Genomic DNA, 15,255 nt, shown 5'->3' with positions numbered 1-15,255 from the left:
CAGACCCTAGATAACAAACCCAATTAAATTTAAGCCTGATGGTTTTGACAAACTCAGACCAATCCTATTGTAATAAATTAATAGGTCATCAAGGGAAGAGAAGAGGGCATTTGAAAATCGGTGAAAGCAAACTGCCATCTAGTAAGAGAATAGCTCTCAACAGCCGTCAGCTCTAAAAGAGAAAATCACTACCTCTCACGGAAATTTCTAAGATCTCAGAGTAAGCATCATCGATATAAATGTACTACGGCACTCTTGGCTAATATTCATAACTCAAAACTTCAATGGAGGAAGGTGTTCCTGACTGGGGGACAGTGGAGAATGCTACGGACATTCCGGAAGACTTATCCCAGCTGTAATTTTGAGAGATTAAGCCTTTCTTTTTATTAATTTCGTTTATATAAGTGGAACTTTTATCTATTGGAATGGCATTGCATTAGAATTTTGTTTTATTTGGGAATAGCTTGTAGTAATTGTTCAGTTTGTTAGTAGTTCTGCTTGTTTGTTAACTGTTAGAGTTAGTTAAATAAATCGTAACTTGTTGATTATGAAGTGAATATCAGGAATTTCTTTCATTTAACCACTTCTTTTATAGATTACGAGGCAATGCGAGCTTCTCTGTTTCGGAATTAGTTATCAGATGGGGGTTCGACCGCTCCTTTTGTAACTGACTCGGGGGCTCGAGTCTGGGATCTGGCCAGTTCGTGTATGGGATCTGGATGGATTTGGACAGATTTGAACAGACTTGGGGATTAGTGTCCTAGATCTTTAAATAAAACTTAGGTGAGAAGTGGAAAATCTGTTTAATTTCTGTTACTTGTGGTTTAAATCAAAAGTTGGGGAAATGGCTCTTAATATTGCCAAAGAGATTCTGGGGTTTGAAGATGCTCCCCAAATTTGCCAAGAAAGTTTAGAAAGACAGAGGAAGGATATACTTTTAGACTTAGCAAACAGGGTAAGAGGAAAGCTGAAATATGTCAAAACATTACCAAAATTTGATGAAAAAGATGCAGAAGCCTTTTCGTTTCTTTTGAGAAATTGGCTAACCAAATTAACTGGCCAGAGGCTGTATAGGTAATGTTAATTCAGACCAAATTGGTAGGCAGGGCTGGAGAGGTTTTTGCAGTGCTGTCAAAGGAGGTGTCAAGAGAATATGACGAAGTAAAACAGGCTATTTTGAGTGCCTACAAATTGGTACCAGAAGCATATAGACAACAGTTCAGAAATATAAAGAAGAAACCAGGTCAGACTTGTGTGGAATTTAAAAGAGTTAAACATAGCAACTTCGATAGATGGGTGAGAGCATTAAAGATAGAAAAGACATATGAGGATCTTAGAGAAATTATTCTGCTGGAGGAGTTTAAAAACTCACTTGCGGAAGTGATAAGAACTCATGAGATAGCAAGAACTACAGAGGCTGGAGTCAGAGTCAATACAGTGTGGAGCTGGAGGAACACAGCAGGTCAGCCAGCATCGGAAGAGAAGGAGAGTCAGTGTTTCGGGTCGGGACCCTTCCTCAGGGCTGGGCTTCCCAGAACTGGACTTCCCCTGTCCTGATGAAGGATCTCGACCCAGAACATCAACTCTTCTCCTCCTCTGCTGCCTGACCTGCTGTGTTCCTCCAGCTCCACACGATTGATAAGAACTCATGTTGAGGCAGAAAGTTAAAACAGCGAGAAGAGCTGCAGAGATGGCAGGTGAATACATATTAGTGCATAAATTGAAATCTAGCTTCTGAAAGCAATTTTATTCCGTGAGGGATAGAAATTGGGAAAAAGGGAGATCCTTCAATGAAATACAATAAGTAGATCACACTGGAAACAGTTTACCAAATGTGGAAAAAAAAACCCAAGTGGGTGAAAAAGTGATGAAAGGCCTCTGGTGTTCCCACTGTAATAGTGGGGGACGCACAAAGTCGCAGTGCTGGTGGATTAAGAAAGCTACTGGGAAAAAGGATGTGGTGAAAGAGGCTAAACCAATAGGATTAGTTGAGGTCGTAAAGGAAATCCCAAGAGAATTCGAGGAGCTGAAGGAGAGCGCAGTGCCAAGTTACACGCTGGATAGTAAAATAATGCCTGACCTTTTCAAAGACTTCACCTGTGTGGGTAAGGTTTACTTAGGTATAGCAAGAGGTGTAGATAAAGAAGTTACAATGTTGAGAGTTACGGGAGCTGGTCAGTCTCTAATAGTAAGTGTTGAAAATATTTGCGCTCCTTCTGAAATGTTACCGGAGAAAATGATAATCTGTGGAATATAAGGAGAGAGATTTAGCGTTCCCTGTGTAAGCTCAGGCTAGAAAGCCCAATCAAGACTGGGGAAGTGACAGTAGGAGTGATTGAAGGAGGGTCTGTTCCAGGAATACAGTTTGTTATTGGAAACGACCGAGCAGAATCCAAGGTGGGAGTGATTACCATTGTAGTGGAGAAGATGAAAGAAAACCAGGTACTGAGGAGTTAAACCAAAAACACCCTGGAATTTTTCCAGACTCTGTGGTGACAGGATCCCACAGTCATAAGTTAAAGGAAGAAGGGGGAAAACCAAAGAGAAAGACAGAGGACTTGAGGTCCAGTTAGCTGATACCCTGTTTAATGAAATGGTAAAGGAAAAACCTAAGCAGGTAGAGGATCAGGCAGAGTTTAGTTCTGAAAGACTAATGGAGTTACAACAAAAGAATGAGACAATAAAAGAGATTTATATCATAAAACCCACTCACCTTTAAGGATAGAATCCTAAGGTGAAAATGGAGACCTTGGCAAGTTAGTGCAAAGGAGAAATGGACGAAAGTTCACCAGATTGTGTTGCCAGTAGAATACGGACAGGAAGTATTGCGGGTAGCACACAAATTACCTGTAGAGAGTCATGTAGGAGTGAGGAAGACTTGTGCTAAGATACAGAAGCATTTCTATTGTTCTGGATTACATAGAGATGTGGTTGAATTTTGCCATATCTGTCATACGTGTCAGATGGTAGGAAAGCCACAGGCAGTAATAAAACCAACACTTTTGATGCCAATTCCCGCATTTGAAGAACCTTTCACACGGGTTATAATTGATTATGTAGATCCCCTTCCTAAAGCCAAAAGAGGGAACTAGTATTTGCTAACGATAATGATGTGTCTACCAGGTTTCCGGAGGCAATTCTATTACAGAATATTAAGTTAAAAAAGATTGCAGAGGCGTTGCTTGCTTTCTCTACCCATTATGGACTACCCAGGGAGATTAAGGGTCGAATTTTACCGCCAGATTATTTAAGGAGGTCATGGATAGTTTAGACATCCAACACTTTAAATCAAGTGCGTACCACCCTGAATCCCAGGGAACATTGGAAAGGTGGCATCAGACCCTAAAGACAATGCTGAGGTCAGGATTACCCAAATGATGGGATAAAGGTATCCCATTTATATTATTTGCTGTTAGAAATGCTTCAAACAAATCAACTCAGTTTACTAAATTTGAATTGATATTTGGACACGAAGTAAGAGGGTCTTTAAAATTAATTAAGGAAAAGTTGGTAGGTACGAAATCAGAGATATCACAGTCAGATTATATGTCGAAAGTGAGAAAACGATTAAAGAGAGTAGTTGAATTAGCTAGACAACATTTGAAGGTGGCACAACACCTGATGAAGCAAAAAGCAGGTAAGAAATCTAAAGTTTGTACAATTGCCTGTGGGGATAAAGTATTGGTGCTGTTACCAGTGGTAAGAGATTCCTTTAAAGCAACGTTTAGTGGTCACTGTCAGATTGAGATAAAGTTGAGTCAGTTGAATTATCTGGTAAAGATGCCAGATAGAAAAAAGATTTATCAGGTATGTCATGTGATCATGCTGAAACATTACTATGACAGGGAAAGGGAACGGGGGAAACAGGTATTAGTTACTACAGCTCGGAGTGAGGAATCAAATCCAGATGATTTGGATTTTGAAGTGCCTTAGAATAAATTGAATGATGAGGAAGTTCTTAAGGAATGGAATAGGAATCTGGGAATCTGTCCCAGGAAGAAAAAACTGAATTGAAAGACTTGTTACAATGCTATGAGGACATATGTAGAAATAGAATGGGGAGGACTAATGCCATTACATGAGGTTGGCATAGGAATCTTGTTCCAATAAAACAACAATCCTACAGGCTTAATCCTATCAAAACAGCACAGCTTCAGAAAGAAGTGGAAGAAAATATTCAACCATTGAAAAAGAGTTATTGAGTTTGGTAATGGCCTTACAACATTTTAATATTTATGTTGCATCAAAGACAATTATGTGTCCTGATCACAATCCTTTGACATTTCTGGAATGATTTAAGGATAAGGATAAGGACAAGGACAAGGACAAGAACAAGAACACCAGAGTATTTCTTTGGAGTCTCATATTACAAGCATTTAATTTATAGATTGTACATGTTGCAGACCGTGAAAATGTTATCGCAAGTTTAAAAGAAATATGTTTATATAAGATAGAAACAGTGGTGTTCAATGTTTTGTACATATACGAATTGGTGTAAAATGTGTAATTCTGGATTAAAGCGCTATGGATCTAGTAATATAATGGAGTTAAGGTTTGAAAAAAAAAATGAAGCCATCTTTTCATAATGATTGTTCATCTTTTTCTTAAGGAGGGAGGTGTAAATTTGGGTAGAGTGCTTGTGGATTGGGAGGCAGGAAGTTAGAATTTGGTGTTGGTAAAATGTTAAGGGAGAAAGCATTGCATGGCCCCTTTAAAAGCTGACGTGCTTTTGTTTCCATGCTTAGAGATTTAAAAAGAATGTGTGCAGCTTGAAAGTTTGCAAATACAGAGAACACTCAAACTGAAACATTTGTATCAAAAGGTTGTACAGTTTGCAGGCCAAGCCGTTTTGTTTTGTCAACAAGTTTTGAATTTAGCCAATCAATTTGAACCAGGCACTTAGATACCAAAGACTAAATAAATTTAAATCTGATGGTTTTGACAACATAGGACCTATTCTAGTGTAGGAAATTAATATGTCATCAAGGGTATAAAAGAAGAGGGCAGTGGGGCAAAGACAGGAGGGCTAACTGTCATCTGCTAGAGTTAATAGCTCTCAAGAAGGAATCACTGGCTCTCACAGTCTTCTCTAAGTCTTAGAGAAACCACCATCAAAAGAACAAAGGTACCTATGGCACAACTAATTAATATTCCTGGCAGAAGAATCAACGGAGAAAGAGTTCCTAACAGAACATTTGACAGAGAATGCACAGAACATTCTGGAACACACGTAACCTGGCTGTAGTTTCGAGAGACTAAATTGTATTGTTTTATTTTATGTAAGTGGGACTTGTATTTTTTGGAACAGCATACCATTTGAATCTTGTTTTATTCGGGATTAGTTAGTAGTTAGAAGGGGGTTTATTCAGTTTGTTAAGTTTAATTAATTTGCTCACTGTTAGAGTTAGATGAATTGTTACTTGTTGATTATAAAGTGAGTGTCAGGGATTTACTTTATTTAACCACTAGAAGCTGCTGAAAGGCAGGTTAGACCACTTTGCACACTCCTTTTTACAGATTATAAGGCGAGGTGCTCCTCTCTGGGTGTTTTGGTTTCAGTTCTCGGCAGGTGGGCGGTCAACCTCCACTTCATAAGAAAACTTAGCTCATGCAGCATTGATTCCCTCTCTTCACAAAGACATAAACAATTTGATGGAGATAAAGGTTAGCAAGGTTGCAGACCCAGTACAATTCTGATCTGTCACTAGGGAATTTTGTTGTGGGTTTTATGCATTCAAGCATCCCAAAAGAATTAAAGTTAATCTCAATTGGGTGATAGGCAGAGAGGTACGTATTCATTCTGATATGCTAGGTAGCTTTCATATATTCGTCGGACCAGAAGGTTCAAACAGCTGATAAATCGGCTCCCAGAAGTAAAGCTGTATGTTGGATGTATGGTAGCGGGCTGATGTGGTGGCTGTGTTGAGGGGGTGACCAAATGCTTTGTGACATCGGAACTGAAATAGACCAACACTGTCAGCAAAAACCAAAATCTGCTTCTTAATAACTTTAATAAACTGTCTTAAAATTACTTAGCCAGTGCCTATTTTTAGGTAACTGGGCCCTGAAATAAGTCTTACATAGTTGAGTGAGTTGTTAGTGCTGATATCTTCCACCAAGTTTTAATCTTGAAAGAAAGTTTTGGCTGGATTGAAAAATGTCTTACTTGAGGAATATATTGGGTCTTAAGTTCTGTTTGCAATAGTTTTGATAATAGAAATGGGGTAGCCTGCTTTTCATGGAAGTGCTCAAGCTTTCAGAACCTCCAGTCTTATCTGACCATATTTTTCTCACTGTAAATGTTTTGGTTTTTGGCTCTGTTTCTGTCTTGTTGTTCCTCCCTTATGTTTGTGTGTTCCCCTATTCTCCTGTTTTCTCTGCTCTTTATATTGCTCTCATTGTTCTCATCTATCCTGTTTGTGGAGCTACAGTCAAGGTGAGTTAGTAGCACTAGATGTTGAGCAAGTTGATGACTAACTGAAGATAAGCAGGTTAGAGACAGGTGTCCATTCTCAGACACCATTCTGCATGACATTGTAGATTCTAACTGGGACAGAGGCAGGTTGGTGTCAGCATTTTCTGCTAACAGTGATAAAGCCATCAGCTTTTTGAGCCGGCAGATTTATTTTCAAGCAATTGTTCATACATTATTTAACACTGTCCTTGGCTCATTTCAAAATCCGGAAACAGATCAGATTCAACCCACACAACTTAGGCTTGGTCTGACCTGCCATTGTGTATCTTTTTAAAGACAATAGATGACTTGTGTTCTGTGTAAATTTAATTCTTGAGTGTGCTTAAGATATTAGAAGTTAACCAATGAACATGGAACGTCCATCTTCAATCAGTAAGGTAATCACGGGTTATGGGGAAAAGGCAGGAAAATGGACTTGAGGATTATCAAATGAGCCATGTTTTGAATGGCAAAACAGACTTGTTGGGCTGAATGGCCTACTTCTGCTCCTATGTATTGTGGTACAGGCCATTTGGCCCTTGCACTTGCTGCACTATTCATTAAGATCTGATTGTAACTTCAACTTTGTATTCCTGCTGACCCTGATAACATTTTATTCTTTTACATTGGTTCTGAATCTGTCTACCTCTGCCTTAAAAAAAAATGTAGTGATCCCACCTCAACCATTTAGGGAAGAGAACTTTAAAGATTCATGATCCTGTATGGAAAAATAAACTCCTCTCGGTTCTAAATAGGCGACCCTTTATTTTTAAACTGTCTTTTAGAACTAGCCTCTCCCACAACGGGAAATGCCCTTTCAGAATCCACCCTGTTAAATCCCTTCCTTGTGTGTCTCAATAAGTTTACTTCTCATCCTTCTAAACTTCTACCCATAATTGTGAACTCTGCAAATTTAGCAACGATTAACTTGGTCCCTTCATCATGCTTTTGTGTTCCTGTGCAAGAATTTATTTTATCACAGTAAGTTTCCTGAATTAAACTGTTTGTGAGTGATAATTTTTTTTTATTACATGCTAAGTTGCTAGCTGCTACCATAATTTAGGCTTCAATTACTTAAAAGGTAAACAGAAATTAATTTGATTTGTGGTTTGAATATCATGCTATTTAATTCTGTTGTTTGCCTCATATACCAAATGAAACTGGATGGTGGATTAGTACTCAATACGCGATATCAAATGGAAAAGATTGAACTTTGCTATCTTGTGCTAATTATTTCCTTTCTATTCTCTCTAGGTGCTGCTTAGCCAGGTCCACCGTCTGCGAGCACTGGATTTGTTGGGAAGATTTTTAGATTTGGGTCCCTGGGCCGTGAGTCTAGTATGTCCCATATTCTAACATGAAGGTTTAATGGATTTCATTCATCCTTCAGTTCAATGTATCATAACTGTGTTGAGGTCATTGTATTTTCCTACTGCAATCTACCATTATTTGAATTTTCAGAACTTAGGACTCGTTAGATAATTTCTGCTAAAATGTATTTTCTTTTTGCTTGTGAACAAGTAAATGTTCCTAATTTGACACTCGGACCACCATTATTTGTTAAGTTTATTTTTTACTTTCTTTCTAGAAGCTAAATTTTGTTTCATTTTATTGGAATCTACTTCTGGAAAGTGAGCAATCTCAACTGGGAATGACTTGGCAAGCTAAATGATATTCTGCTGTTGATTTCGATGCAGGCCACTTCAGTATCTCATTTTCTTTCATCTGTATTTTTCCTTGACAGGCATTATCTGTTGGTATTTTCCCATATGTTTTGAAACTGCTTCAGAGTTCAGCTCGAGAGTTAAGGCCCCTCCTGGTTTTCATTTGGGCAAAGATCTTGGCTGTAGATAGTGTAAGTAATGTGGTTGCTTCGTTCTACAGAAAAGATGATTTTTTTTTTCCCACAAGGATGCTCATTAAAATTACCTTTTGGTTTAGTTTGGCAACAACTGGGATTTGTTTGAGTATTATTCAGTACAGCTGCTGAGCACACCAGCTTTGTCAAAGGTTAAACATACTTCATTTACGCAGGTAGATTGAAGAAGCTGAAATTATTCTTGGTGCATAGGAGGTTGAGAGGAGATGTAATAATAGTGTTCAAAATCAGAAGGGGTATGGCCAGAGAGGGTAGACATAAACCGTTCCCATTGGTGGGAAGGTTGAGAACTGGGAAACACCAATTTTAGGTGATTGTTGAAAGTATCAAAGGTGACGTAAAAGCTTTTACATACAAGAAGTGGTTGCAATCAGGAATGCACTGCTCGAAAGGGGAACGGAAGCAAAGTCAAGCATCGCTTGCAAAGAGAATTGGATGGATATTTGAAACAAAATGTTTTCAGGGTTACAGAAAAGGATGAGTGTGTAGGACTACCTAAATTACTGTTGCAGACAGCTAGCAAGTATTTTGCAGGCTGAATGGCCTCCTTTGTTATAAACATTCTAAATTAGTTCTGTAATTCTACACAAATTTAACCAAGATATCAAGAAATTCATGTGGCACAAATTTTGTGTGCATACCTAGGGTATTATACTGGTATCCTCAGAAAATGTTTCATCCCAAGGTTCAGCTTTTAAAATATCACACTTAAGGTTGAATACTCAAGGAGTTATGAGGAAGAAAAACAGTGGAAGGGAACTTTGTATCTGGAATGAAGGCAGTTTTATCTCTTCTGCCTTGCCATCCTCAATCTTTCTGCCTTGTTTGGTAATGTTGCCCATTTCATTTTGATCTCTATATTTCCACTTCAGAATCAGTCACTGCATCTCTGTTCTAACATATCAGATCAACTAAAGGTTAAATCCTTTGCTTGCTATTGTTTATCACTTGCTTCCTACTTTTGGGTAGCTCCATTTGCAAGCCATGATCACTTTCCATGTGTTTGCAGGTTATATCCAATTCTGTGTGCTCTAGAGTATCATTATTGTAGGCCTGCTACCTAACTATTCTTCATTGATATTGAATCCTTTATGAGTCAAAGTGTCTGCAAATGGAGTGTTGACTAACTTAAAGCTATTCTGGTTGACAGTTTTCTCTAGAACCCTGGGCTCAGTTCCATGCTTTAACCAGCTGCTCACTGACAAAGCTCCTTTCTTCTTTAACTTACTTTATTACCTTGGTTCTTGTCTTATGGTTTTCCAAGATATATCTTTCCAAGATATCTTGCATATCTTTGAAAATCTCCTCTTAACCTCCTTTTCTCTCCGGGCACAGCATCTCTATCCATATAAATGAAGTTTTTTCAGTCCTGGAACTGGCATCATGGCTGATAAGTCAAAACCCTTTTGATAAACATGGTAATGCTGAAAAGGCCATTGTTAGTTAAAAAATAATCAGCAAATTTAAATGCGGCTGATCGCTAGTCAAATGAATTATTCAGGTACCTTCTGTAGAAATGAATATTGGGGGGTCTGGAGGATATCTGGTTGGGGCATTATCTATCAGAAACATTATTCAAAGATTTATAAAAAGAAAGCAATAAAATGATGAAACTCAAAGAAAAATCCTTTAGATGAGCTTGCTTAATAGGTTTTAGCAACAGAGCCAAGGTTTTAGTAGCATTCCTCAATGATGTTTGTTGCTAGTGGTTTCAAAGGTTGAGTGCCGTAGACGTGCTTATTCTGCACAATGGGGAATGAAAAATCTGTTCTTTTTTTTAAGCTCATTGCTTTAAAGTTTCTCTTTGAACATTTTGCCAAATACATTGGAGTGAGTGCGTGTACGTTTTCAGTACTGTCGAAATTGTCTCTATAGTGGTTCATTTTTGTGAAAGATCTTGAACAGCACTTTTGAATTACATTGAAGATTGTGACTTCGGTTGTGGGACAAGAATATTGCATAAACCTGTCTGATTCATTCTTGACTCTCTCAAAACTCCACATTTTAAATCCTTTTTGGATTGGCTTCCATCTTACACACAGTGCAGCAGTTATTCTGGCCAAAGTCAGTATAACATGCCTGTGAGTATGATGTTTTATCCCTACTTACTCTGCTTCAGACAAAAACAGTGTGCTGGAGAAACTCATCAGGTGTAGAAGCACCTGTAAAGAGAGAAACAGAGTTAACATTTTGAGCTGAGAGACCTTTGATTAGAGTGCTCTCCTTGACCTCTTTCAGCATTAGATTGATACTATGACATCATCCTACTCCATCAGCTCTCAATTCTTCAATTCTGTTTGCACTTCTTACACACCTCATTTTAACTGACATTTATCAATGACTGATTTCTTTCAAAAAAAACACCACCAGCATCTCTGGAATTCCTCCAAGGATGTGTTCTTGACACCCTCCCCACCTCCGACGTGCTTCTCCTGGGTGCTATCTTCTGCAGACATGCTGTCAGCCTTCATGTGTGTGCTGATGATATCTAACCACCTGTCAACCAGCGTGTTGATTTTCAGGTCCCTTAGACCATGAGTTATCTTAAACTCTCGTAAAAAGAGAGCTGGGTGTTGAATCCGAAGAAAAAACAATGATAGAAGTGTGACAGGACTGAAGATTATTGAAGTTACCTCTCTCAATAGTTGCAGTCTTTTTTTTAACCTTCTTCATTTAAAAGTTGAATTACTTGAATTGCAAACTGAAACTTTTCCACTTTTTAAAGATTTGTTCACAGGTTTGGGTGTTTCTGGCTAGGCCAATGTTTATTGCCCATCCCAGATTGCTCAGAAAGTAGTTAAAGGTCAACCACATTACTCTGGGTCTGGAGTCACATGTAGACCAGACCAGGTAAGAATGGAAGAAGGACATCAGATGAGTTTTTACAATAATTGACAGTGGTTACGAGGTCACTATGAGGCCATCTTTTTATTCCAGTTTTTATTTATTTGAATGTCTCCAGACCATTAGTCTAAGGTTCTGGATTCCCAGTCTAGCGACGTTACCACTGCACCAGCACCTCCCCTTCATTGTATTCAATAAAGTCGGAAATTTACAAACATCTTCATTTCAAGGAGTGAAGTATTTGCTACTCCCTAGCTAACATTTCAGGTTGATATCGGCTGCAAATTCTATTAACCATTTGCCTTTACATGGAATTGGCATCAGTCACTTATGCATGCTGATTGGAAATGACTGACCATTTTGAAAACCTGTATTGGAGCGAATGACATTCTTGAGTGAAGAAGTACTTTTATTGTAAGCATTTGCCACTTTAGTTAATTTCTTCAGTTTACAAATAGTTTACCTTTTAGTTCTATTGTGTAACTATAACCATTCAGCTGACATTTAAAATGGATCGCTGTTGATGTATATACGACTTAGAATAATTTCAGGCAAATACTAAATGGGTACCTTGAGATAATGTATCCAGAATTATTTTTTGTGGACACAATATTGAGTAGCCTGAACTTGATCTCATTGCATGCTATGAAGATTGCTGCTTAATTTAAAAAAAATTATTAGATTATTGAAAGTGATAAAATTGCTTTGGCATGACCAAACTTTACTCATTGTTTGGAAAAAGAATCCCCACAATTGCTTTTCCTTATGTAGTGAACAAGTTGGATTTTTACAGACAGCAGTATTTAAATCAAAATACAAACCAAACATAAATAAAACAGATTTAAATCCCTTCATTTTCCTGTTTCATGATTTTATGACCATCGTGCCTTCCGTTACAGGAGTGTTGGTCGGGTGGCTGCATTTCACTGGCATTTGTTTTTTTTTTGGCCAAGCTGACTTCGGGGAATGTTAATTCTGACAACTGCTTCACTTTAAGCTTGCACTAAAAGATTGACAATTTGATAATTTCACTTCTACCCAGTTGTTATTTATCTCCTAGAGAGTACTATGTTCATAATTAATAAATGTCAGCACGAGAAAGTTATAGTGCTTATGCCCAGCTTAGTTACAATCACAAATATTAATTTCATACATAATTACTTACATTGTGTTTCTTGGAACATGCAGTGAAATAAAATTTAATACCACTGCAATTTAAGTTGAATGATGCAGTGCCATTTTTGTTGCCTCATTTGACAGCAAAGATTTACTGTCCGTGATTATATCAACCAGAATAAAACTTGGTCAAGTAAAATGGTACTTCCACAATCCCTCACCTTGCTATATTGTAACACATTCTAATCAATTTATTAAAATTGAAAGAGGTAATACAATCTAATATTTCAATGTGCGTATTTTTCAGTCCCGTATCCATGTTGTCGATTACCACTATTTTGCTGCCCTGTATAAGGAAATACTGTAGGCTGTGTTTTAAGACCAGAAGGAAGTTGGGCAAATATTTTAAGATCATTTTTAAATCTGCTAAAATAGTTCAATACACTTGCTATGGTAACAGGTATTTGTTTTTATCAGGATTACCAAATTGACATTTTTACACTGATATCTGTTTGACGTCTTTTACATAGTTTTCTCTGGAACCTAAGCTGCTGTAACCTGGCAGTTGCCATTTTTTAGTGCAGTATCTTCATTATCAAATGGCCATGTGAAAATTGTGTTAAAGCAGTCGTTTTGTTTCTATCATGTGTCAATGATTGCAGTAAATATGGGGTCAAGTTTCATTTTGCTTTTCATCTGATTCTGCCAATATTGTGGGAAGGATAATACAGTTTAAATTACCATAAAGTCCATGGTTTACTCAAATTTTGCAAAAGTGTGCATAAGGGTCCAAGTCAATAAAAGCCTGTCAAAATTGGGTATAAACCAAGACAGCAGGCTGCTAACTGCAAGCACTTGCATTGGAGGCTATTATACCTAATGTAATTAATTACTAAGATGGAAAATGCTTTCTGTCCTAGAAAACTCAGTTAGAGATATTAAAATGCTATCCTCTCATGTTCATTTATATTATGATTGGTCCACGGGCCTGAGATGAAATAAAGTATGTTCAATGTACTTCAATTTGTCTGAGAATTTATGCAAACTGTCACAGTGACCTTTGTTGTGTTTTCCACTTAGTTTACAAATGGGAAGTTTTATCATAGCCAATTTGAGAAAGGAAATGCTTTATGGGATGTATGTAATTCCAGTCACACTGTGAAAAGCTGACACTCTGATGTATAACCAAGTTTCTGGTTATTAACTTGGAGCTAGAATCATAGGCTTGTACAAGCTATTACAGTGAAACTAATCTTATCTTTAGGAAAGGCAATAAACCATGTGCCAGTAAATTAATATTTAACATTGACTGTTACTATCTATGTAGACATCCATTTAGGGAATGACGAATCTTTCCACTATGAAGTCTTGTGTCATTGTTAAAGTTGTGCTGAATAAACTCTATATACTTTGGCCAATAGGCTTGCTGCTGCACTCCCTGAAAAGTTGCAGCATACTGTTGGCCAGCTGCCTTTGTTCCCTGGAGTAGTCAAGCAGTAGTTTGCTTCTGCAGTTCTTCTTACACAATTTCTGGTCTCTCAAATGCTTCAAAGGAGGAGGCAAGCAGTTGTGAACAGATTGTTTACAGAAAGGCAAAGAGAGAACTTCATTTTAAAATGAAGTCGACCCCGTTGTGCATTTGCACATCTCTTGGTTTTTTTAGCTACCAGCATTCCTGGACACTGGGGCAGTGTGTATCCTTCCATTGGGATGCAGTTAAGGGCTAGAAATCAGGAGATATTGCAGCATGGCATTAAACATTAATTTACTTTTCTTCCAGCTCTTTTTGACAATACCTAGCAAATGAACATATTTTATTTTAAATATTTCATATAGCCAGCATTCATCTCCAGGATGAAGAGATTTGAGAATACAGTGCAATGGCTAATGTCCCTAAAATATCTTCTATTACTTAAAACAGCTAATTTTGTACTAAAAGCCTGCCACCACTTAAAAACCATTTGAACTTAAGTCTGAAAATTCTGATTATGGTAAAGAAACTCGAAGGGCAATTAGCGTTGCTTTGTATATTTTTTTTCTACAGGAGCAGAAACCTCCTGGTGCCATTTGAATAATGCATTAGGTTTGAATTTGGATGATGCAGGTACTTTATGTATTTCATTCATGCTGGTGTCAATAAGTCATGCCCTTGGTTCACTTCAACTGCAGTTACTAATCTGTAGCTGGTGTTTCCCGCTGCAATGCGTATCAAGTCATCGTGACATTGGAATCCTGTTATTTCCTGCTTTTCCCTGCAACTAAGACTAACTTAGAATAACACTGCGAGAGGGAGTAGCAACTTTAACTTTCACGTTTAAATAACTGGAAATCCCAAAATGCAGAGTAGGTCACTCAGACACTTTTAAGATAAAACTGTGCAGCACACTAAGTGTGCTGCTGCTGACTTGAGTTTAAAATGATATGGTGCTCTAGGTCTTCCATAATTTGACCTTTGTGCACTTGAGATTGGATTGGAATTGCACACTAAAATTTTCCTGTTGCTTTTTGCAGTAATCTATATTCAAAATCGCTTGTATTTGAAGCAGCATTATAAATACCAAAGTTGCTTATATAAAGCTACATTTTGAATATATACAATCCGATTGATTGAACATGTTGAGTGATATTTCTCTACAATGTCTTGCGGTATATTTCTAAAGGAGAATTGAGCCCTGCTTTTTTTTTCTTTGAGGTAAAGACCCATGCCGCTGCTTTCTGACAAGTATTGGCACGTTCTGCTAATATTGATAAACATTGTAATATTATTCACTGTCTTTTATTACTTTGCTGAGCCAGTAAGCTTTCAGTTATATTTTGCACTCAGTTTCTTGCTCTCTTTATTAGAGCCTGGCATTGACTCAGTTGGTACTATGCTTATTTCTAGATCAAAAAATTGTGTTCTAAGTCTCCCTTCACAGCCTTGAGCACAAAAAGTTGTGTAGTGCAATACTGAAGGATGCTG

At 37.7% G+C, this 15,255-nt stretch overlaps 1 protein-coding gene across 1 annotated transcript in view; it reads left to right on the top strand.

The window, feature by feature from the left end:
• Nucleotides 1-15,255, top strand: part of rptor (regulatory associated protein of MTOR, complex 1) — a 362,931-nt gene that overhangs the window by 177,467 nt on the left and 170,209 nt on the right. The window contains exons 12-13 of the mRNA XM_048611098.1: nucleotides 7,709-7,792; nucleotides 8,199-8,309. Of these exons, the coding sequence (XP_048467055.1) occupies nucleotides 7,709-7,792; nucleotides 8,199-8,309 (195 nt within the window). The remainder of the gene's footprint in view (nucleotides 1-7,708; nucleotides 7,793-8,198; nucleotides 8,310-15,255) is intronic.

This window comes from Rhincodon typus, chromosome 23 (assembly GCF_021869965.1).
Source record: "Rhincodon typus isolate 14 chromosome 23, sRhiTyp1.1, whole genome shotgun sequence".
NCBI lineage: Eukaryota > Metazoa > Chordata > Chondrichthyes > Orectolobiformes > Rhincodontidae > Rhincodon > Rhincodon typus.
Note: the sequence above shows the minus strand (reverse complement) of the source record. Positions and strands in the feature narration are given on the sequence as shown.